The sequence below is a fragment of the Temnothorax curvispinosus genome, unplaced genomic scaffold, assembly GCF_003070985.1.
Source record: "Temnothorax curvispinosus isolate PA1 unplaced genomic scaffold, ASM307098v1 QBEX01002901.1, whole genome shotgun sequence".
Lineage (NCBI taxonomy): Eukaryota > Metazoa > Arthropoda > Insecta > Hymenoptera > Formicidae > Temnothorax > Temnothorax curvispinosus.
Genome location: NW_020212681.1, coordinates 113789 through 139144, shown reverse-complemented (window position 1 = coordinate 139144; position 25356 = coordinate 113789). Strand labels below are relative to the sequence as shown.

The 25356-nt window shown below is 40.0% G+C and overlaps 4 protein-coding genes across 8 annotated transcripts in view; 1 reads left to right on the top strand and 3 right to left on the bottom strand.

Annotated features, from left to right (window-relative positions):
* The window catches only part of LOC112452055 (ras-specific guanine nucleotide-releasing factor 1-like), a 54717-nt gene extending 47850 nt beyond the window's left edge, over positions 1-6867 (bottom strand). For all 4 annotated transcript variants that reach the window (XM_025012068.1, XM_025012071.1, XM_025012070.1 and 1 more), the window contains exons 1-3: positions 6293-6867; positions 3470-3685; positions 849-979 (exon numbers count right to left, since the gene is read on the bottom strand). In XM_025012068.1, the coding sequence (XP_024867836.1) occupies positions 849-979; positions 3470-3497 (159 nt within the window). In that variant the 5' untranslated portion in view covers positions 3498-3685; positions 6293-6867. The remainder of the gene's footprint in view (positions 1-848; positions 980-3469; positions 3686-6292) is intronic.
* A 2984-nt stretch (positions 6868-9851) lies between these two features.
* Positions 9852-17022, bottom strand: LOC112452044 (myosin-11-like). The gene is made up of 17 exons (XM_025012049.1): positions 16810-17022; positions 16443-16598; positions 16064-16373; positions 15298-15590; positions 15109-15213; positions 14964-15032; positions 14730-14879; positions 14404-14610; positions 13425-13830; positions 12625-12852; positions 12054-12531; positions 11264-11972; positions 10787-11017; positions 10546-10716; positions 10156-10475; positions 10000-10066; positions 9852-9920 (listed from the first exon to the last, which is right to left on the bottom strand). The coding sequence occupies exons 1-17, from the start codon at positions 17020-17022 to the stop codon at positions 9852-9854; spliced, it is 4182 nt and encodes a 1393-aa protein (XP_024867817.1).
* A 274-nt stretch (positions 17023-17296) lies between these two features.
* On the bottom strand, positions 17297-20674 carry LOC112452041 (partitioning defective 6 homolog gamma). The gene is made up of 5 exons (XM_025012047.1): positions 20531-20674; positions 20191-20416; positions 19981-20105; positions 19622-19900; positions 17297-19146 (listed from the first exon to the last, which is right to left on the bottom strand). Exons 1-5 carry the CDS (start codon positions 20582-20584, stop codon positions 18850-18852), a joined length of 981 nt encoding a protein of 326 aa, XP_024867815.1. The 5' UTR covers positions 20585-20674; the 3' UTR covers positions 17297-18849.
* Positions 20675-20903: 229 nt separating this feature from the next.
* On the top strand, positions 20904-23701 carry LOC112452040 (mitotic spindle assembly checkpoint protein MAD1). 2 transcript variants are annotated; one of them, XM_025012045.1, is made up of 7 exons: positions 20904-21051; positions 21155-21415; positions 21496-21726; positions 21815-22251; positions 22312-22764; positions 22856-23154; positions 23252-23604. In XM_025012045.1, exons 2-7 carry the CDS (start codon positions 21155-21157, stop codon positions 23602-23604), a joined length of 2034 nt encoding a protein of 677 aa, XP_024867813.1. In that variant the 5' UTR covers positions 20904-21051. The 2 variants fall into 2 exon arrangements, with proteins under 2 accessions (XP_024867813.1, XP_024867814.1); XM_025012046.1 differs by lacking the exon at positions 20904-21051 and having other exon boundaries at positions 23252-23701.
* Positions 23702-25356: the final 1655 nt, after the last annotated feature.

Genomic DNA, 25356 nt, shown 5'->3' with positions numbered 1-25356 from the left:
TATCTGTCACGAACTGTATCGAAAGTTTCCTTCCTTAATTGTATCAGTTAGTTGGCTGGCCCGAAACGTCCGCCGCGCCGTAGCAGTTAATGAGGCCTCATTTTCGAAGTTTGTTAGGCCACGAGTATAGACGGCATCCCCGCGAGCGATGAAGTTTCCGCGAATCGAGGAAGACGCTTTTGTGCGCAGTATACAAGTTCCCGCGGAAACTTAGGTATTGTCATTATTTTAATTCAACGATTATTATTAATAGTTGAAAATTCCGCTCTAAGGTATGACGTCGTTTTATTTAAAATAACGCTGACTACGCTGACTTGATGATAACTTCGCGATAACTTTCCCGCCGCGAGTAAACTTCTTGCGGGGAGTTTTGCCGATTAATCTCGAAAAGTTACGAACTGGTGTGTCGCATGAGGTATAATGCTAATCGCAAAGTTCGATTTTCTAGACTGTATGAAAGAAAAGAAACTACGTATTTCAGATTAATGAAGGGAGACATTACAAAAAAAACTCTATTTTTAATCAACAACATTTGGCAATGTCGTAACAATTCGACCATTGGTTTTGATCGGATCAATCGTCACGTTTCGACCATGGAGGTTTTGGTCTTTTCTAAATTGATATAATCTTTGATACTTGTGTGTATAAGCATCTCATTTTTATTAAATTTAATTATTAAATTTATTACGAAAAATATTACCTCAGGCAAATTTATTTATAAATTCAGATTCTGATTTGAGCGTGAGATTCTCAAATTGGATCACGCAAATTGAATCGCTCCGCCTCGGTAATGTGCTCGATCTAATACACGACGATACGGTCAACAGTTCATCAAACAATTCACTGACCTGATAGAGAACGAACCATCGTTGTTGCCACTTGGTGGAGTCAGCTGTCCGCTTGTACAAATACCCTGCCAGCGAATGATCGTAATGTGCTTTCTCTGAGAGCATGACCAGCTGGGAGTCGTTTACCCTCACTGTAACACATCATAGGCACGCAGCTTTTGTGAATGAAGCGATAAAAGCGGTGCGTATATAGCTATTCAGATTTTAACGTGTGTGAAGTACGCAATGCCGCTCGAAATGTCATCGCGCGAATTTTCCCCGAACATATTTGCAAAATAAAACTTGTGTGATGTACAGAGAACAATTCATTCGCAAAAGAAAAAAAAAACAATCAGCAAATTTTCATGAAAATGTCAGGCGTTCCATTAAAAATATTGCGGCGCATAATTAAATCGTCTACATTATCTCGATTAATTTCGTTCTTTGTAATGAGTTCGCGTTTTGAATTCGCTCATCTATGAGTTTTTATGCTCTGCACCGCGACTTTTCTGAGAATTAATTATAATAACGCGAATAGAGTGATTTCCACCTGTGTGTATACCTGTAAATCAGCGTGACGTGTGCAAACGCCAAATTACATCCGAATTGCAAAGTCACATACCGGATATATACATTTCGCATGGCACAACAATGCGCGCTGCATCACAATCGCGCATCGAATTATCTCGCCATGCGACCGTTCCAATAATACGGGGCTCAAAGTGCCGGCGAATCTTGTTTGCCGCATCGCATCAATCGTAAATATTAATAATCTACCGAGAGCAAGCTGCGATGATAAACAACGATAGTCTCACCGTTCGTACGACGAATCAATACCCGACGCGATACTTGTTGCAAAGTCGGTCTCCGTGATTAAAAACGCGTCATTTGAGCAACGAACTAATGAAATTCCGCGCGAAGGCAAACAATTCGCGGATAAAACAAAATTGCGATCGATCGCGACCGAATGGGGAGTTTAATCGGACACTTGGACGGTCGTCGGGAATGGGTCGTCCACGTTCGTCGCGCGTGCTTACCAGCGCTACTTCCGAATAGATTTCAATCTCCGACACGGCGACACGATTTCCAGAGTTCAGTTTCCGCGTGTGAATGTGACTTTGATTTAACTGCAGCTTCGCGAGCGTGACGCGAGACGCGAATCGTCGAGCGCGCGACAGTTATATAGGTTGTATAGCGATCGTTCGTCGCGTAACTGTCACGATCGTGTGTTTAACTTTAGCGCAAAGATACGCGACGTTTGAGAAACTTTGTTCTTCCGTTCGAGGAAATCGAGCCCGAAGTTTCACCCTCCGGCGAGAACGAGGAAACTCGCGTAATCCGTACCTGCCCGTGCACGCAGGCATGCACGGGCTCGCATGTATGTACTGTACTATACATACGTGCGCCGTGTGGAAAAACGGAGGGGAAAGGTGAGAGCGCGAATCGAGAGATTCGCAGTGTTCCATTATTATTTGTATTTATATCCTCGCGCGGAGATGGAAAATTTAATCTCGATATGGCGAGGAAAATTTCCCGGCAAACAATGGATTTATAAAGCAGGCACTATCGCAGATGAGAGAGAGAGAGAGAGAGAAGGCAAACTTTCCAACGCAAACATTGTAGTACCGAGAACGGGGAGCACGAAAACCTTTGATGTTTGCGCTGTTATATTTAATATATAAATCAGCAATATAAAATACACTATTTGTTTGCCAAAACAAAAGTACCATTGGAAAGTCTATGCTAGCAATTTTATACATGGTTACATACTAGATAGTACGTCGTGATTAAATGCACTTCACAGTTGTCAATTAAATAAATGATGATTAATGCCTGTCGCATCTCTCCTGGAAACAGCTAAATAAATTCCTAGAATGCGAATTTACGAAATGCATTCATTTGTCACATTTCAATTTCATTAAACAGCAATGCATATTCGAATATATTAAACGTTATGCAATATTGATCACGAAATCAAAGAGTTTTACGAAAATATATAAATCCATAATTAATGTCTCTTTGCCTGATGTTTTATTTTAATAACACTTTTAATTTTGTTTTATAATAACACGTTCGGTCCACTCAAATTTTTGTGTTAATTTAACATAATATGGATGTGTTAAATGATAACACCGATACATATGTTAAAATATTTCAACAAAAAGAAAATGTAATTCTGATCGTAATTTGAAGCTAATTATGTGTACAATTAACATAACTTTTATGTTGAAGTTAAGATTGTAAAATAAAATCACTCTTTTTCTGTAAATTTCTATTCTTATTTTTGTAGAGTAAAATCAACACTCTTTTTCTGTAACACATTTGATAAATACGTTCAAATTGTGTTACTTTAACTTATTTTTAAAATTATTTTAATAATTTTTTTAATAATTTTACATTTTAAATTTGTAAAGTTCAATTAACATAGCAGGCATATGTTAAATCTACACATGTATATGTTAATTATTTTACACAAAAATTTTCCAACAGTGCAATAATGATTTTTAATTCGAAGCATTTAATAAAATTTTCCTTATAAGCTTGTATTTATCATACGACCTTGTTAATCTCACATTCGGTTATATTAAACAATTGTTTTAATCTTAGACACAATAAAAAGATAAGAAACGAGATGAACTCACCAGTTTTTTGCATCTTGGGGCTGAGCATGATTGCAAGTCGTTACCAGGGAAGGTTGTTTCCTCACATTTAATCTTCACAGCGGTGATTGATTGTCCAAATTACCTTGTTTGTGTTCGAAATAAGAAAATAATGCCTCGATGTTAAAGCGTCGAGAAACGTATCTCGATCTCGCTTTCGGTGACGTCGTAGATTCATCAGAAGCCGTGCCGCTGCATCTGCACAAACGCGGAGAGAAGAATCCGCTCGATAAATCGCGCGCAACACGAGAGCGCGGATCCGTATATCAATAAAATTGTTAGTTCACAATCCGCGCGGCGGTGTTACCACCGTGTCCGATTCACCAGAGGGTAAATATTGTTGACAGATACCATTAATATCTATTAATATGTTTATCGTTACGGAAACATATATTGACGTCCAATTTAACGCTGATGTGTTCCCCGCGTAACGAAGTATTATCGAGTTTCATCACAGGGACCCGCCCGCGCCGATAACGTTAATTTGTATGAATCAGATGGATGATGGATCATTAATTCGTAACGGATAAATATTGTTATCAAGCCGATTCGATGTATAACCGAAATTATACGTGTATCCCTGAATAAACATCGGAATAACTAACTCGCGCACTGGCATCCCGCGTGATATAACTATGCGCTGAAGCACAATAATTTTATGGCGACTGAATCGGAACTGTATAAAGTAAAACTTAATTTTCCGTACACGCCGCGGTGGCGTTAATTAAAAATCCTAATATCACATTACAAATCGCTTCCGATCTCTTAACTCGTTTATTATATGGTACGTCGGGATCATTTGTTCCGCGTCATTCTTATCCTCGTAAAAACGAGCGAGCGCGCGTGAACCGCCACTACAAGCAGGAAATTGAAACGACGGCATACGTAAGGACCCGAGGAAATAAGATCTTGCTGCTGTTTACGATTAAAATCGATATTCTCGAGTACTTAATAGCTTTAACGTTAATGCGATTCCAATGATAGCCGTTACGATTACTTCCGATTTCCGCTGATTGCGAGTGCAACTTTGACGCTTTTTTATACATGAATCACGTATTGATCCTGTTTCCGTGATATCGAGCTGCCGAAGCGCGTTAATGTTCTACAATCCGGTTATATTGAATAGAAGAAAAATATTATTTTATTCTTAGGCAAGAGATGTTATATGCGTTCTAATGAAAAGTTTTATATAGGATACGAAAGTAAGAGTATTACAAACTGTATTCTCGGAAAACTGAAGATGGCAACAAAATCTTTTCTAGTATTTCTGGATTCGTCTTTCATGTGATATATGAGCTACCGCTGTCAGAGAACGGCAAGGAAGCAAATCCTTCGTCTTTTTAAAAATAAAATTATCTTTTCTTACACAAATTGGCTTCTCTCGGCTTTTTATGTAACACTATTAAACTAGGGTTCATCAAAAATGCATATTTTCTCTCCGTAAGAGATATTTTACATTTTATTCTGATATATTTTGATATAAAATGTGATATATTCCGTAAAAAGCATTCATTTTTTAATGACCTTACTTTGTATGTAGAATGAGGAGAAGAATCGATCGACGCAAAAACAGACGTAACGGCATTCGAAGGAAAAAAACAATTGCACATTGCGGATGCATTGTATTTATGTGCAAAGAATAAAATCATAAATCGATCAAAGGTCAAAGTGAATCTTTTATTCAATATTTTATATTTTATATTAGAATATAATATAAGAAATCTTTATTATTTGTTGTAGAATTGTATAAAAAGAATTGATATATATATATATATATATATATATATATATATATAATATTTGTACTTCAAAAACAAAAAGTTAATAATGGTAGTCCATATACATGAATGGCCCCGGCAAACCTTAAAATATTAAAGTTGATTATGCTATCTTTAATAATTCACAAGGAAATAGCTTGTAACTGTTAATTTCATAGTCTGTATATATGTATATAATGACTGTATTATCCCTATATAATAATTTTGTGCGCAACAACTCCGTAATCGATGGAAATTAATCGATATTGTACGGTTTATCTTACGGTTTATAAATACTGCCGCGTTTACGCCGACAAAATGATGAAAGTAGGAGGAGATTCGCATGTAGTCTGTTTACAAGTGAAAATATGCTGAGTTATACGATAGCTTTTTATTTAAAGCTCGTAAGCCGCGCGTAGCTCTAGGAGTTTTCCGATAAATACACTCAGCCATACGGATCCATTTTTTTTTATAACACTCGCCAGATATATACCCATTTTAAAAATACCCCTGCGCATTTTCCAATCTCATAATCAATTGCTCCATTTATTAATTTCTAATATTCGTAATAGAAATTTTAAATTATCATATGTTTACATTCGTTTTTTCGAATCGTTATCCTTAATCTCGGAGCCAGTGAAAGAAGAGAGAAAGGATATAATTCGGATCCCCGTATAATTTAAATCCGCTTTCCTCCCTTCCCCACTGTTTGCATTTATGTTAATGAGCTGTGATAGCAGCTCTTTCCATCGATATCTAAATAAAGATCGTCACTTCTACCAAGAGAGGCTATAAAAGACCGAGGACGCGCACGAAACTCGAAAAAACTACTTAGAAGTACTAAATAAAACAAAAAAAAAATTGACACAATAGGCAGATTTGGATGAATCTGCGAAAGGTGAATTTTTGAAAGGCGGAAGAGCTTATGCGGAAGCGTTCTTTCAAAATCCTCCCCCTTGGCGGAGAAGAACACGAAATGAGGAAGGGAAGAAAAGAAAGATCAGAAGATAAAAGAAAATTTCAAAGTGCGTGTTCTCTTTCACAGTACCTGCACGTATTTTGTCGCACGCGCCGTACCGCCACTCTTCCCGGTTCGCCCTCTTTTTCGCCAGCCGCACCGAGTCCTCCACCGAGAGAGGATCCCGCCTCGCCACCTGTTCGTGCGTGCTCTCAAGACCGCATGCCGTGTAATCACCACCCCCGTTCCCTTTCCTCCCTTCCTTCGTACGTCTCTCTGAAGAATTGCCGAAATACGGCTCCTCTGTCCCCCTCGCTCTCTTCCCTTCTCTCTTTTTTTCTTTGTTTTTCTTGCGGCCACGAGATCACACCGGAAGAGATCCGTCGGTGCGTGCAGCCACCCGGTTTTTCTCGCTTCGGTCCTTGACAACAACGGGTTGACGACGGGGGTTCCCGGACGCCGATTTTTTATTTCCGGTACGACCAAGGCGGCGATGTAGACGCGTGCGATATAGACGCTGGCGGAGACGACGTCCCGTGATGACGGCCGGCGGCGACGGCACCTGACGCTCCTCTTCTCATGGTCGGGAAGCCCGGCGACCTGCGACGTGCTACGGTGTTGGGGGTTGCGACGTGCCTGACGCGCGAGGGCGACCGACCGACCGACAAGCTCCGTCCCCCGCCTATATATCGCGGACACGCGCGCGTCCACCGCCCCGTGAAAGGATCCCGGAGGCTGCGCCGGATGGGCCCGCCAGTGCGCAAGCTCGTATGCCTCGTAAACTCACCCTTTTGCCCGTAGGCACCTCACCTTCTCGCCCTTTTGCGAGCAAGAGAGAGATAGAGAGATAGAAGGGGGCGAAAGAGGGAGGGAGAGAGAGAGAGAGAGAGAGAGAGAGAGAGAGAGAGAGAAAGAGAGAAAGAGAGGGAACTATCTATGCCTGCTCGCCTGACTGCCTGCCGCCTAGCTCTTGCCAAGAGGCCACCTTGGATCCAACATCGAAAACACCCCCGTTAGCTATGCAATTCAGGTCGGACCAAGTTGGGTTATATATTAGCATTAACAGCAAAAAGTGCTTATTTTAGTCCCGAAGAAGAACCTTGATGGATAAGCGCAACAAGTACATAGTCGAAACACCTTGAAGTGCCATAAATGAATAAAATAGGGTGTAAAAAATGCACCACGTAAGCAAAATGTAATTACAAAATGTAATGCATGTTACGTTAGCGTGCGTGTATATATTCTACCACCCATTAGAGCTCTATTTTGTTATGCCCTATAATTCCTTTAATTTATGCATGCACACTCTTTCCCGCTTTCAAAGAGACATTCTTGGGTAAAATAAAATATTACGGTCTTGCTTTCATTAACAAAGACTTTTGTCTTTACAATTTGTTCACGATTCGTCCGCTAAATACGAGAGGACACTTTAGTATTGAAATTAATGAAGCGCGGGTGTTGCGAACGCGTGTACAAGCAAAGATATTACAAAAGGAACTTACGAGGGTGCGTGCCTCACTCCTGGAAATTAATAATGTGTCTCTCAGTGACAAGAGTTACGTTAGTGACTCAAACTAATTCGCCAAAGTCCACGGCGTAATCTTTACATATTTTATGCATGTATTATATATTTATGTCGCTGAATAAGCATTTATGTTTCTTTTGAAAAAAAAGTATCTCTTCGAAGAAGGGAGTTTTCTTATTAGAAGAATTTTAACTGAAGCTATTAAAAAGTAGAGTGTGCATAGCTTTCTGTCTCCCGAGAGAAGTATCAATTAAAAATATTTTAAGATTATTTAAAATTAAATATTAAGTAGAATTTTGTCCTCGAAGCAAGTTTTGCATCTTTCAACCTGGATTTCTGAGAATGCTTTAATTCTTAATTGCGTGTAATTAATAGTTACGGTCTCTAGACTCTATTAAAAAAAGATTTACTTTGAAATCGCGTTCTTAGAAATCGAGCTTCAAAGCTGCAAATCTTGTTCCGAGAACTATACTGTATACTTAAAAAGAACAGAAAAATCAAAATAATGTTAATTTGATGTCATATTAAAAAAATAACGTAAATTTGGTCAATACAGAAGGTCAATGTTTTACCAGTTATTATTATACATTTTATATCATAAAATTACTTTATTATGTACTATGACATTTTAAACATTTTCTAAATGTTTTTCATAACATTGTCAAATTGATCACTAGTTATTTTAATATAAATTGTTAAAAGAATAATTCGTTCGTTCAAGTTATTTCCTGAAATAAATTTCTGCGAATATACACATTATCCTTTAAAACCCCCATGAGAAAATCCTTCCGCGATTATCTTACATATTTTTATATACAAAATAATGAGAAAAATCGATTTATGCTAAAAAAATATATATGTATTTCCATTTTTAAGAAAAGTGTAATTGTATCTTGCAAATGTATTGGTGTATTATTTAACTTAAAAATACATAATCACAAAAAAATAATAGATTTTAAACATTAATTTTCCTCTGTTCTTTGTTCTATTTTGATTTAAAAAAGAAGTTATAACCCAGTTCAGTTATTAAAATCGTTCTGCATACATAATCTATCTTTGCTTATAGTCGCGGGTATAAGAGAAAGGCGCCAATCCGTGCGGCAAACGTAATTCGGTGCTGCGCCAAACGTAGGCGTTACGCGGAAAAAGAAATAATCGCGGGTGCACGAGGACACAGTGGCGCAATGACAATAATGAGCAAACTCAGTCGCGTATTGTTCCCCGCGAAATGGAATTATAGATACGTTCCTTTGGTTATAATCGGATTTACTATTGTCGGGGCGCCAATCGGAATATCGTAACGCGCAACTGGCGGCGCAGGGTGCACCGGGCGCGCTTCGTGCATCAGGAGTGATGCGGTAAACCCCACGCTGAAACAGACGCAATTTACAGCCCTCTGGCCCTTCTGCGAAACTCCGTCGTCCGCATACGTTTCACCACGCGCGCGTTGTATTACGTTCGTATATAGAGAGATATTCATTCCTCGACTCTCCAAGTTTCTCTCAGGTTCAAAAGAACAGTTTTCTGTCAGTTTCTGTATATGTTTGAAGGTAACTAGGATATTGTGGCGTATTACACATATACACGTGCTGTCGTACGCACAGATTCCCATTACGGAAGCTTAAAGGCACGTAGCGGAGTTCTTTCGCTTTACGTTCCCCCCGGGATGTAACTTTTCATAAGGTACAGAGAGATTTCTTTAAGTATACACGTCTCTTGTAAGCAGCGTTTCTACTTCATATGTTATTGGCAATTTATAAAAATTTCCGCAGAAAAGTCACTTTTCACGTAATTTGTGCATTTATTGCAAAGTTCATTTTAAATACATATTTTTTTTTACAAATAAAATAACACGGGTACAACTTCGATTAAACAAAGAATAACAGCGTATAAGTGAAAAGAACGTCAAAAAAGTTGTATGCATACCAAGAAAATAGAGCTAGTAACAAATAATATTCTAATATTTGTATAAAATATATATTGTTAATCTCTTAATGCGCGCGTGATTGTTAAATACGGCAATACGTAAAGGTAACAATATCTTGCCTCTTCCGCTTTTCCGTCTCCCTTTTTTTCGCGCTGAAAATCTCTTCGTTACAAAATACCGCTATATTAATACGAATATCAGCGAGCGTTGCTCAATTTGTGATGTATGCTACACCGATAGATGAATTTCTCCCTCTGCCAGTCAAGCTGCAACGTATTATCGCGTGTCTACGTATTTTAGCGTAGCAATAGCAACATAAGCGTGATTAAATTATTGCGTACTTACAGTTCTGTCTGTTCTAGATTCAGCCGATCCCGCATTTCCAGAACGCTCCTTCTCATTCTCGAGGGAACTGCATGATCGTCGTTATTGCGAGAAGATATGATCAAAGCGCTCGTCTCAAAATTAACGATTAGTAAATGTACGTAAAGTACAAATTACCTGTGTTCCCGTTTAAGCTTTAAATCGCGAGAGTATAATTCCGTTATCATCTTCTCATTATTTTCAGCATCGAGAATTTTGGAGTAAAACTTCTCTTCACTCGTTTTCCCGCTTAAAGACAATCTATTCTCCCTCGTGTACTGCTTACGCAAAGTGAATTTGTTGTAAAACCTATGCTCCTGGGTATTATCCCGACAGCTGTAGTGATCCTTCCTGGTTTCGATATGTGCGGTATTCGAATCGGCGGTATTCTCGGCCGCGTGGGAGCTCAAAATATTGATTCGATTATGCAGCTCCGACAGCTCCTTCAAGTTCAGCGACTAGAAAGAATAACCGCGTAACGAACCGACGCAAAAAAAAAGTTACCTATTAATCGATTCCTTCGCGTACCTGCAGCCAACTGTCCGCGTCGAACGAGCTCTTCTCGATTTTCATAATGTCCTCGAATCTCGCTTGCAATCTTTCGACGTTTTCATTATGCCTTTTACGAAAAGCGTTCAAGCTGCTGTCGTACTTTTTCTTCAGTAACGTCAATTTGTTCTGATACTCCTCCGTTTGGCACTGTCAGGTGGAAGAAAAAGTATTTTTAAAATATGACGCTGTGAACGAGAAAGAAAACTTGCGTGCGTACTTTAACTTTAGCTTGCAGATCGTCTTTTTCCTGCAACAAATAGGTAATGCATTCCTGAAGGCTCTTTATTTCGCTATCTCTTAGTTTTACGTCGTCCATCAGGTTCTTAATTTCTCGCAGTTTTTCTTCATATTGGCCTTCGAGGAATTTTAACTTGCGCGCGGCGTTCTCAAAATTATAATCTACTTCTTGAGCGGCAGGATCTAATATATCCTCATCTTGCTGACAAGACTGAAGGAAAATTGCAAGCATTAGTGCAGTTGTATTTGATACCGAGACGTTAATAGTCATTTTAACGAAACATTTTGATGAAAAAAATTTAATAAACTCTGTAATTTAATGAGCAATGAAATTTAATAAGCTTTTTGAAATTTCTACTATATATCTTAATTTAATATAAGCTTTTTGAAATTTATACTACGTATATACTCAGGCCTGTCCTCTTATATTGTTTTTAATAAGCTCGTTTACGTGTACCTTATTAGCATATAATTTTTTCTGTCGCTTTTCTCTCTCATCTTCCACTTCGGGAGCTTCTTTACTTGGATAACATGTGTTCATTGTCTCTTTATCATATTCCATAATTTCCGTTCGAAGACGCAGAATTGTCTCGTAAATTCTTTTGGGAAGCGTGTACAGCGCATCCTTCAGAGACGACCTCGTGTCCTCGGAAGGATGTAACAATTGATCGTTAGTACTTTTTACAATCTCTATATCCGCCACCAATGTCTCATTTCCGTGCGACAACGCTCGCAGTCTGCTTTCGACGCTCGCGGTGGAACTCCGGTAACTCGATATTTCGCTCTTCAGATAGTCCACTTGCGCCAACAGCCTCTCCTTATCCACGTCCAAGTCCGACAGACTTGCCCGTAGGACATTTATCGCGGCCGCACTGTCGCTTTCCCTCCTCAATGATAATATCGTGTCGTTACTGCGAGCGAGTTCAACCTCAGCCTCCCTTAACTGATCGCGCAGCGATTGATTCTCGTCTCGCAGCTTCACGACATCGCCGTGCTTCTGCGTTATCATCGTGTCGTATTTAATACTTTCGTGAGTCAGAGCGATCCGGTTCTTCTCGTCCTTACATTCCAGCTCGGCTATGATCTCGGCGTTCCTGGTGACAGTCTCGTTTGCCTGTATAAGCTTATTCGTAAGATCGTTGTTCTTCATCTGCAGATCGATCAATCTGTTGAATCGACGAGTCGAATTTTAAGAATGATGGATTGAATATTAATGGAGATTAAAATAATAACGAAATTACACTAACTTCTTTTTCATGTTCTCGGCATTATTCGCTTCTTCCTTTAAGACGTCGACGGTCCGCTTCAAGTCGTCTATCTGCTGAGTTAACTCGCGCATCTGCCGCCTCTGTGTTCTCAGTTCTTCACTTCGCGCGTCATTCTCCTTCGAAAGTAAGCTCCTCGCATCGATGAGCTCGGCGTTCTCGACTTTCAACGCGTCGCACTCCGCGCGGTAAGAAAAAATATCGCTCTCCAGTTCGGCGAGGTGTTCGTGCAGCCTCTTGATTTTCGAGTCCCTTTTACTTATTATAGCTTCCAACACCTTCTCCTTCTCCAACATCTTTTTCCTCAACTGTTCCTGAATCGCGCAGTCGCCCTCGCCCCTTCGCAACATGTGCTCCGCCACTTTTTGCTTCAATTCCGTAATCTCGAGGTCCTTCTTCTGCAGCTCCTGCTGCTGCCTCGTGAACTCTTTGATAATTTGCACGTGATGATCGCCGGCACCTTAATGCATTTTCATTATGTAATAATTATGTAATACTCGTCACGCGGTCGCTTTAAAGGAATTACACGGGATACTTGAGATAGACGTAATACCTTGAAGCACCGCGGATATTTCATGTATTTTGTCAATGGAACGTTTGATGTGCGTTGCGAGGGCACGATCGATATCTTTATACGAGATTACTTCGTTCAATTCTATCTTTTCCGATTCTTCAGAACACGTTGTGGTAGTGTCAACATCGTCTGATTGAATCTGAACGCTGACTAATTCTTTAGATGAATGACAGTCGCCGTTACTCGATGTGTGCGTGGAAACATCTTCTGTAATATTATTAAATTTGACACAATTAAATCTGTATCAGATTATCTATTGATTTAAATTATTTCCCACGCGCGCTGTAGCGTCATTATTTAAATCATTTATACTTATTTAACGCGGAATACAAAATTTGATATAAAATTATCAGCGGGAGAATTCTACATAAATAAATATAAACCAGAAAGAGATATAAAATTAAAAAAGAAAGTTTTCTAAAAAATCATACATAAATGAGGCAATGTTTAAACATGCGCGGTATAAAACACTGAAAAAAATCGGTAATATCTGAGATTTAATAAAACTTTAATAAAACTTTTAATAGAAAAGATTGAAGCGCTAATCTTCAGGTAGTTCCCCGTGATATCTTATCAATTCGGGACGTGCATTGTTGTATTGCAACGGAGCAACCTACATCACGAAGAAATAACAAATAAAAGGTAATTCTCCATTTCTTACGAATCACTGATCCGAACTGTAATAACGCGGATTGATTTGACGTGAATACGACGTCGAATTGTTGGAACAACAATTGAGGCAAGACAGCGAAAAAGGTTTCCGGGTTTTCAAAATATACCTGCAGCCGGCTGAATCGATCCGTGTCCGGTATCAAAATCTGTGTTTGTAATTTCGCTGACGGTCTCTTGGCTGTAACATGCCACATAAGCCTTTAAGTTATCTATTTCCCGCAGACGATTACGCCGTTCTAGTTTACACTCCTCCAACTCGGCGATAAACGCTTTTAAAGCGGACAACGCGCTCTGCACGTCTAAGCAAGTGTCGTGCTCGCACTTGGTGTAATCGCAAACGCCCTCGTACGCTATCTTAGTCTCGTCGAAATTATTCAGACTGCTTTTCAGCATGTTAGTCAGATTACCGACCTCCCGCTCCATGCAAACTAGCTGCATCTCGCACTGCGAGATCTTGTCGTTTTTTGCCTGAATCTCATTTCTCAAGTCGGCCACTACATCATTCATCTCTACCTGATCGTGAAAATTATTAGTGGGAGAAATCTACATAAGCAAATAACAGAAAGAGATATAAAATGTAAACAAAAAAGATTTTCCGAGGAAAAAAAGACATACATAATAGTGATACAAGGTTTAAACGCGCTTGCTATTACTATGTGTCTATTATACTTATGCATTTTTCTGCAAGGCTAATTTAAGATTTAGGTTTACGACATGTAGGCAGGCGGTAACCGAATTCATTAACGTTAATCACTTTTACGACCATCTAATTTCTTTGTTTACTGTTACTTTACAGAAATGAAGAAAGTATTAGATTAAAAAGTTATCTCTACGTCCCTAAAATTTTCTTTCTTATTATTCAAAGCTGTAATTCTCTGTGACGGCATATCTTCGCAATAATCGGTAAATCTGCAATTGCGTAAAATCCCTTTAATTATGTTCACGCCGTTCTACCCTTAATTATAAATTAGAACAATGTAACGTCGCGCACCGACCATTCCCGAATAATTTATTTCCTATTATTAATTGAATCGACGTTAAAATTAATGGATTGCGATGTGACGCATGTAGCCAAATGACGCACACCTCACGAGTGTCAGACGTAACAGACATTTGCTTTATCAACGTCAATAGTCGTTTTATTTCATCTTCCCTGTCCGCCAGCGCGCAACTTTGCTCGTGATATTGCTTTTGAAGCGTATCACGTTCTCGCCAGACATTTTTCATCTGCTCCAAAGCGATACCGCAGCTCTCCGCCTCCCTCGATAAATGCTCCATCTCCCTCACCTTCCGCTAATTTATCACATATTTATACATATTAATTCATTAAACCCGAACTCAAGCTTTTGCGAGTTTCGCGAAGCGATTATATACATTTTGGCGCGGCATTTGCTTATCTCGCGCATACGAACCGTGAGCGACTCATTTTCCATGGAAAGTAATTCTGCCTCTTTAGCTTCCGTCCTAAGTTTCTGGATTTCCTGTGATTGGAAATAACAAACTTGACATTTTCTAGCTAGCTCCGCTTTCAACTGATTCACCAAACACTCGAAAGAAGAAACCTACGGGAGGGACAATAAGGACGGATAAAGACCCCAGTTGAGAAAGAGATATGCAATTCGTATAAAATCTTTCGATACTGTTACTTTTGCACTTAGATCTTCCGTCTCGCAGTCGCGTCTGACGCTCACTATTTTCAACTTTTCTTGCAGGGTCTAAGGACGCGAGAGTCAAATAATTACACAAATTTTTAATTGAGGCAGTCGGGAGTACTTAAGTACCGATTTTTACATTAACGTTACGCCTCAGAATGTTTGAATCTTCGTCCTTCTCTTTTAACAATGTTTTCAAATGCCTGTTGAGTTCCCGCAGCTCTTCCAGCTCGTCTTCTTTCATCTGAAAAGCGAACGTGGATAAAGTTCACCGTGCATAGTTGTATAGAAACTCGATCGTTTCAATCAAATCGGGCCAGTTTCGTACACCAAGCTCGTTCTTCAGAACGATAATTTCCGAATCCTTTTGGATGATCACTCCCTTGTGACTTCTCTCGCAGACCTCGGGATCCGAGTTTATCCCTAACTCGCTTTCGGACGTAGACACGCTTTCGGTAGTCTCGTAATACTGACTGGAGGGCGAATCGACGTTGGACTGCCTGTCGTAAGCGTCGTCGTCCTTACATTCCTCCGTTTGCACACCGATCTCGCGAACGTCTTGCGCCGCTTGGGAAGACGCGTCAACATACTCGATGCAGACGCTCGCTTGCTCGCTGCGCTCTGCAAAATTTATCGCTCTGCTTGCAACGGATTGTTTCAGCGTGCTTTTGAGATTGCTCAAAGAGAATTCTATTGATAAACAAAACTGACCTCGCGCCTTCTGATTTCTGATAAATATTTAAAATAAACGCTCAGTAAGTACAATAAAATGACAGCATCAGTATGTCGACAGATTGATAACAGATTTCAACTGCTTATGTTCCGCCAGCAGAGTCTGTGTTAACATAATTAGATAGCAGATTGGCAGCAGAAATCGCGCAGGATAGTTACTGCAGGATCTGTTCGATTTCTGCTGACAATTTGCTATCTAATTATGTTAGCAGTCTCTGTTATCTATACTTCTGTCGGCATTCAATCAAATCTGTAGTCTTTCTGCTGACAAAATTTGTACTTCGCAAGATCTGCTTTCGACAGACTTGGCTGTCTGGTCGGATACGCTCTTAAAGAATAATTTTGTATCTTGCAGCTTTTACCTCGCGTGGCTTTCACCTCGGTCAGTATATCGCAGGACGTTACGCGCGACACCAGATAAGTATTATTTTCCGATAATGGATGTGTGTTCAGATGATGTCTCGAGACGCGCGTATTAGTTAGTAGCGGACGGCCGTCTCCGACGTATCGAAATCTGTCAGGACGAAAGTATATCGACATATAAGCGTCCAAATGCCGCGAGGATGCAATCCTGTTTGCGTTGAATAATCTAAGTCCCTCCTGAGCGAGCGGTCTCATCACATATTCAATTCTCATTTCTTCCGCCTTATCGGTCCCGCCAGTAGCTCTGTCCTGCAAAATGGAGGATAAGACTATTATCATTGCGACTGAAGTCGGTTTAATGCGCTCGCGGAAGCTCACGAAATCTTTCTCCAGGTGATCCCGTTGCTCCGGGGTGAGATTCAAGGATCTGTATCCCCGCAGTTCTCGCCGCGCGACGCGAAGCTCACGCTGAGCCTGAGTCGTAAGTGCTATCATGTTTTCCATTATCACGTTGAATGGTATCAGTTTCCCAGGCTGCACACAAAGAGAATCGAGATAACCGACATTTTCCCACCGCCAATAACGGTCCAGATTTCAAAATCGCTCGTTGAAAAATTTCTGAATTCGTTTACACAGCTACGTATACAAATGAAATATAAATCCTTTTTCGGAATAAGCAGCGACTCGGAGGCTTAAGGCACACACATCCCTTGAGGGAAAAAATATATTCGCGTGGGAAACGAACCGTGGGTCTGTCATGCTCGTTAAGCTCGCGGAAGTAGCGCGTGCTCTCCAAGACATTCGGGCTCCAAGCACGAATATCTGTACACGAGTTGTACAGCTTCAAGCGACCCTCCGATCTCTTCTGCGGCAGGATGTAATCCCCGTAAGTCAAAGGTACACCGCTGCTTGGTCTACCCGTCAAAAAAATGCGGGGTCCATGCTCGGCGTAAGACATCTCTCCCTGACGCTTTGAGAAACACTCTCACGATCCAATATTTACAAAATTTTACCGGCCGTTCCCTCAACTTTAATAAACGACTGTAAAGCGTCCAATTTTTGCGAACACCATGTCCCACGCCAAGTTGCAGATTTTGTGGTTTGGCGCTCTACCATATTTTATTTACACACCATAGTAACCGCGATAGAGAAGGTGACATCGATACTGGGCGCAATTCCGACGGACGCTTTATGCGGGATTCAATGGCTAAATAATGTTGTGGCTTAGAAAATACAATAAAATATCTTTATTTCATAAGCTGCCGTTAAAAAGAATTACAGCGTTTATAATAAGTATTTTCGTCCTTATAATTTATCAACGATCTCTTATCCGTACTAAGGAGTACACAATGCGACGTACCGCGTTAAAAATATATCTAATTTTTCGTCTCACGAATGCTAATTTAGCACTGATATCTCCCCAAGTAACAACTACGGCTCGATAAAGCATTCAGTACAGACGAGTAAGTACTTTTTGCAAACGTATCTAGTCCGTACTCTATTTGGTTAAGTACAAAAGTGATTCCTCGCTTCGAGCAATAAAATACGTACAGATTAAACTTACAATGATCATCTTACATTAATACTAATCCTTTAAATTCATCCTCTCATTCAAGTACACACACATACACACACACACACTCTTTCTCTCTCTTATCCTTTTCGATTTGCATACCACAAACATCTTTTTCAAAAAGATATTCCTTTTTAGATATTATACATGATCTATGACGCATGGACATTCGGCCTAAGATGAAAGCATCAGAGTTAGAAAGAAATATATAAAGTGTACATCTTAGCGATCGCGGAATTGATGCGCATTTAATGCGATTAATAATTTGGCAATGGAACGATATGGCCCGTTAAAAAACAGCGCGCTTATTGCGGAAGTCCAAGTGATAGATTTGCGATATTACGAAAAAAATACACTCAATAGAAAAATATCTAGAATATTATAAATATATATATCTTTGTATATATTTATATATGTACATGTCTTTTCGAATTAAGTAGAAAAAGTGGGCTTGAGCGTATATAAAATGGACTCGTGTAACTACGAAGGCAGTATAGATATCTTAGAAACGTTATCTCGCTCCTTCCTCCTTCCTTCTTTTCAATGATGTAAGTATAATTGGAATGTAATATCGTTTCCTAAACAAATATTAATTCCACTTCGATGAAGGCACGGCAAAGAACAATATTTTACACACGTGAAAATACAATTCGTTATTCCCGACGTTTCCATCGATACTTACCGTTCTAAAAAAGTATTACCCTTCAATCCTTAGTCCGCAATTGGATAACAGATAACATAGATAAAAATGAAATTAAAATTCGAAAACTTCAACAGTCTAAACATGCGGTGGAGTGGACGAAGTAGATACACGAATAGGCGTGTGACTGCTTATAAGGGAACACTTCTTTTCTTTTCTATCATTCTAAAGTAGCTGGAATGATATATCATATAAGGCCACTTTTTTGCTTTTGGAACGTTATTTGTCGGGCAGCAAAATTTATATATCGATATTTTTTTTCGCGATAATACTTATAGTCTAATACACGACGCCCCAGAGCAATGGACAACAGAGTATCGAGATACAAGTATTTCTCTTAACCCTGGAATTCGCGAAGTATCATCTCAAAGAGTATCAGTCACATACAATTCATAATACTATGCAGTCTTTCCTTCTTTCGTAATCATTTTTATCGTTTTCCTATGCTTGTATCTCGATACTTTACAAGTCCATTGCTATTCTAAAGTTTGTAAATATAAGACACGTGCACCCTACAAGTGCAGTACACCCTGATCATAATTTTGGTGATGATGATGGTGGTGGTGGTAGTGGTGGTGCTGAGTAGACGACGCCGAGGCGTCATCTTGCATCGTCATGCCTGTAAGATCGACGATCTCGTCCGCTTCTTCGTCACTACCAGCGCTCTGCGTCGACTGACGACTTCCTGATGACAACTGGCTGTTACGTGAGAACGAGCCACGGCGAGGTGCTGTCAACGCTGCTCTCTGATTCGCCGGCTTGACAGTTATGATGAGATTGGAGGAATTCGCGATCATCATATCTGTCACCTGTCCCGTGAACGAATAAGCATTAAAAAAGACAGAAAGAAGAAAAAGAGTGAGTATTTTACTGCATGCAGATACTCTATATAGGATAATTTATACAGAATAATTCTTTGTTATTGCAAAGGAAGTCATTTATTTCTTATTATTAAAATTGTTATCTTCTATTAAAAGAATATAATCTGATACAATTAAATACATTATATGTATTTAATGAAAATATATATTACTGGAATCAAGTAAATAAATGTTATTTTATAATTCTGTTTTCACAACTGTGATTCTCATATCAATATTTGGTAATTTATGTCCACTGCTCCTATTTTAGATTAACTCTAATCACGGTTTCACTTACTTTTTATCCTTTTCTTAGAACTAGAAAAAGATAAAAAGTAAGTTTATCTCAATCAAGATTAAAGTTAATCTACATTGGACATTACAGTGTGACTCGATAAATCATTTTTGTAAAGCTATCACTTACCTGATCAAGCGTTTTGCCCGCAACTTCTATACCGTTCACTTCCAGGACCTCATCATTCACAGCTAGAAGTCCCGTGCTCTCCGCTAAGCCACCCGGTACCAACCTGCTGATAAACACACCTGGAACTTTCTCGATTCCTCCACCAGCGGACGGTGGCAGTATGCGAAAGCTTTCACCATCTTTGATATAAAATCCTAAGGGCTTATCGGACCCGTGTTTCAATAGCCGCACACGTCGGCAGGTCTCTGGCAGTATGTCGACATCAATAATTGCGGATACCTGACAGCAAGTATAAATAAATGATGAATCGGCCGATAAAGACCACGCAATGAAAAACGAGCAACGAAGCACAAACTTACCTGTCTAAAATCATGTGGATTTGAAATAACTATAGATTTTGGCTTTCCTGGTGTGCCACCCAAGATACTGGATATCAAATTTTTCGGCTTTATAGTACCGTATCCATTATCCCACGCCCCGTCGCCTACCGTCACAACAATAAAATTAAAATGTACAAAATATATATTCCGTACAGAGTCAGGAGTACGACACGACGCGAGGAATCTCACCCTTCCTGTGTATGAAAATTCGGAGCAGGCACTTGGCGTTCGCTAGAGCCCTAGCCAGATTGTTATCATTATTGATGGGAAGTGGATCACCGTCTGTATCCGTGTACCAGATTGAAAAGCTAAAGTCCGCCCCCAAGTCGTGCCGTTGCGCCAACAGCTTCCCAAAGTCCTCATAGCTCATCGGCTCGTTACGATTCATGGAGAATCTGATGATGTCGGCGTCGAACTGCAAAACAATTTAAATAATGCGCAATCCTGTGCGGGGGGGAGGGAAGAAAAAAACGGTCGCTCCCCGTGTCGTGTTATATCCACGATCGACGGCGCGACGTGTGACACCCACTTTGCTCTTCACGGCGACGATGCCGTTGTCCACCTTGTCCTGCTTCTTGGACATCCTCGGAGTTGCTTTCACCCAACGACGTACCACTTGCTTCCTCGGCTGACTCAAACTAGCCTACGAGGAGGGCAGGAAGACGTGCATACCGAATCCGCGACGGCGTGCACGGTGCACTTTGGCTGCGATCACGCGGGTGAATTCCTAAGGATTCCTGACACTAGGGGATTCCTAAATGACGACTAGGGACTTTTGATGATTGCGGCATCACGTGACCGCGGTGATTGTTGATTGGTCGCAACTCCATTGCCGTTTCCCATTCAGCAACGTTTGGGTTGCTTGTTTCGCTTCTGTCTCGTCGATAATCATATGTGATCATATGTTGTCCAGTGTTGTTAATGCCGCCCGGCGTTGTCCAGTTGTTGCATTTCGTTTCCTGTAAGAATTATAACAGGAAAGGAGAAGATAAATGTAAGGAAAACCGAAGAGACGAGTGAATAAAATAATTAGAAACTAACTACTGAAAGGTAAAAACAAATTGTATACTTATATTTTTACATATGCTGTATTTAATGTTGCAATTATTAAAGTAATAATGTTGTATAAACAAATCAATGTAATTTTGTGCAGATGAGTGATCAGGATCCAACGAGTATCATTAATATGATAAAAGATTTACGTTCTGGAGCTGAATCTTACCGTAGAAGTGCCGGAGTACCAGTGCGCTACTCGGGAACTGGTTACATATCGAAATTCAATGATAGTTCAGACGACGGTATTACCTCACCCAAACGGCCAAGAATAGATGAATCCGATACATCTATAAGCAATAAGACTCAATCCGACTCTGTTCCGGGTAGTCCTTGGGAATGGCGACGTATGAAAGGAGAGGTAAGAAGGATATAATAAATATTGAGATTCAAGTAAATCTGGAAAAAAAAAGGGATTTTGAAAGATATATTTTTGTGCAGGTTATATCATTAAAGAACAGGCTGACGCATCAAGAGGCAGCTGTGCAACAGCTACACAATATACGCAGACAGATGGAAGAAATCTTCGAGAAGGAGAAAGGTCTCTTGCAAATTCAGGCGGAGCAGGATAAGCAAACTATTCAACAGCTGGAAGTCCGACTTGATGTTGCACGCCGGACAATCCAGGATGTGAAAGAGACACATGATACTGTGGAGAAAGAGTGGTCCCAAGTAATTATTTTTTATACTAATTAATTACATACGTTCTGTGACGTATCTCCATTAAAAGTTAATCTTGTGGCGCTCTGCATTTAATTAGGTAAGAAACAATTTAGAAAGGAAAATAGCATCGTTATTAAACGAAAATGCAAAATTATCCGAGGATTTAAGAAGTGCTTCTGTGAACGAAAAGTCACCTCCTCCTAAGGATATCAACGAGTCAAGTGAATTGCAAATGAAACTGGAAACTGCAGAAGCTAGAGCAGCAATGCTGGAGGAGAGGGTGAAGGACTATCATAAGGTGCAACAGGACTATGAATTGCAGAACGTGGAACTACAGAATATGAAAATGAAGGTAGAAAAGCTCGAGTCGGAGAGAGCTCTGTGGGAAGAGGGTAAGCTAATGGCAGGAAGAGCCGCGAGAGCGAACGACCTCGAGAAAGAATTGAATGCGGCGAAAAAGACAATTTTAGTGCTAAAGGAGTCGGTTAAGGAGAAATTACTTTTAGAAGAACAAATGGCCAACATGACGAAAAGGTACTTCCGACGCGTTTGACTTAAAACGTTGTGGCTAGTTAATAACTCATGTATTTGCAGGCTAGAGCATACTGAAAAAGTCGAGTACCAAGTGGCAGTGTTAGAGGCAAAGCGATCTGAGCTTGCGCTTCGCTTACAGGAGTATGAAATGATTGGCATTACTGGCGGACCGGCGGCAATGAAGCGAGAGCTGAACAGACTTCAGCAAGCTGAGGTGGACCTAAGAGCGGAGGAGGGCCAGCTCAGATCAAAATTGGACGCAGTTCTGCGAGAATCGCAGAACCTGTCCAAGAGCTACGAGGATGCAAAGAAGCTGGCTGCTGATGTGACGTTGTCGAAAGAGAAACTGAGCAAGCTCGTGAACAGACTCCAGAAGAAGATGATCCTTGTTACCAGAGAGAGGGATAGTTACAGGCAGCAATTAGATTTATACGAGAAGGAGATAACGGTGGACGGCAACAATGCGATGATTGAAAGAATACCGGCTTTGGAGCGCGTTATAGACGGATATAGGTATACTCTCACATACTAACATACATTATATTGCAAATTTTCAGTAAATTAAATTATTTCGTAAAAAATAAAATATTTAAAATTTTCTTAGGGACTTAGTCAGCAAATTGGAGGCAGATCTTCAAGCGGTTGAAACCGGCACTCAGAAGAATGAATGCAATAAATTGAGGGCAGAGATTGAGCAATTGAGAGGCGAGCTTGAACATCGCGCGTTGAAGGGCGACTTCAACTGCAACGCCCGAGTTTTGCACTTCACGATGAATCCCGCAGCGGTAGCGGAGAAGCAAGCCGAGGAAAAACAAGCGGCTCTGTTACGAGAAGTGGAGGAGCTTCGTGCCAAGGTGGCGTCGGGAAATTATGGCGCGACCGTTTCATCGTTGCAGATGCAAGGTGGATAAATATATATTCTTATTTTATTTATAAAATATATTCTTATTTTCTGTACTCTTTATGTAAAGCGATATATCCGTATTTTCGTTTAATATAGAAATCGCGGAGCTGAAGCAAACGCATGAAATAAAGATAGCGCGTTTGAAGGAGGCTTTCAAGGCATCCTCGCAGGAGTACCGCCAGGCGTGCTACCAGCTGTTTGGTTGGAGAGTAGACCGAACCAAAGAAGGCTGTTACAAGCTATCGAGTCAATACGCAGAGTCACCAGATGATTTCCTATTTTTCCACGTAGGTGAAGAGGGTGTAGATATGTTGGAGACCGAATTTTCTGCGAATCTGGGAAGTTTGATCGAGCAATACTTGCAAAGACAGCATAGTGTCCCCATGTTTCTTAATGCCGTACAATCTGATTTATTCAGTCAGCAAACAGTAACAAATGTCATGACATAATGTTATTTCATGTTTATATGAATAAAACTGATATTCTTGTTTTATTAAGTTTCACTGGGTTTGAACATATAATAAGGTAATAAATATGTAATAAATAATAAGTTTGTATGATTCTATCGGTATAAAAAGCTTTATTCACACGTCAATCTGTTAATGTTAACTTGATTTGAAATTAATTGCTTATCCATAAATGATATAACGTAATTTTCGTGATCGCCGATGTTGTTCCAAGTCTGTTCTATCTTATGCTGATAATATACCTTCCGTATCTTCAGTTGTTACGAGAAGTATCTGCCACAGCAGCTCGAAATTTTCGAGATTTTTGCATATTTAAATGATAGTCATGAAATAAGATAGTATGTAATAAAGTTATATTCTATCTAAGATATTTTGCAATAAAATGTGAATACAAAATATTGTATTATCGGACATAATAAACATCTCTTTAAAACAACAAATCCAATTACTTACAAAATTATAAAAATACGTAAAATGTTTGAAAATTTTTGTGTAAAATTAACAATATAATTTTAAGATATTTAATAATTTTTAGATAGTATTATAAAAAATAGAAATACGTTATGCATTATATCTTATTTATGCAATATAAAAAATTGCCAAATATTTCTAAACGAATTTATCGAAGTTAAAATTATATAGGCTTAAGTTTTGATCTTCGCTTGATAGGCTCTTTATACCGTCGACTTTAACATATATGGTTCGGATTTTATCTCCCCATGATTCTTTGACAAAAGCGTCGAGGAGACTCACCAAACTCTTATCACGCATAAAAATTTTACGCAATATAAAAAATTGCCAAATATTTCTAAACAAATTTATCGAAGCTAATTATATAGGCTCAAATTTTGATCTCCGCTTGATAGGCTCCTTATACCGTCGACTTCATACATGGTTCGGATTTTATCTCCCCATGATTCTTTGATAAAAGCGTCGAGAAGACTCACCAAACTCTTATCACGCATAAAAATCCTATGAGGGGACGTCGAAGTTGAAAATCGCGTCGGGCCATCGGCCGTCGTCCCGCGGGAGACGTTACCGTCTCAGACACACTCGTACGTGCCTAGAAAGGGGAGACCTATCCCAGAAGAACGATTCCCATTGCTTTATTCGACGAAGGAGCCGTGATGGTGGTCTTCATTAGCGAGTATAAGCCACTATATACCTCCGCCTACTGTAGTGAACAAATGCACACTCACACATTCCTAAAATTTAGCGTTTGCTGCGTGTAAATATATGATGTTCATCTGGGTGACCAAAAGCATTTCGTGGTAACGAAAAGGAAGAGAGAGACAGACAGAGAGGGAGGAAGAGAGAGAGAGATAGAGAGTAGGGAGAAGAGAACGGTCGTCTGTGCTGGAACTGACGACGGGAACTCGATATAACGGTGCCAGTTGCGAAGGGACTCGAGTCGACGGGAACTCCCGAGCTGAAACTCCATTATCCTTAATTATAATCGCGTTTAATCGCAAACTCATCCTGCGCTCTCCCTCGCATACGTGCCGCCCTCGCGCCTCGCAGACCCACCTTCATCCTCGTCCTCGTCCTTGTCTATACGTTCTCTTCTGTGTTGCACCTCGCCTCATACCACCAGCCGCAGCCGTTGCTGGTTATCAATCCGGAATCAACGTGAGGGTCTTTCTCTACAACGGGGATGAAGCTACCGGATGCATCTGCCGAAGAAGAAGATAATCTGTTAACGTGTCACCAAGAGAGGGAGAGAGAGAGAGAGAG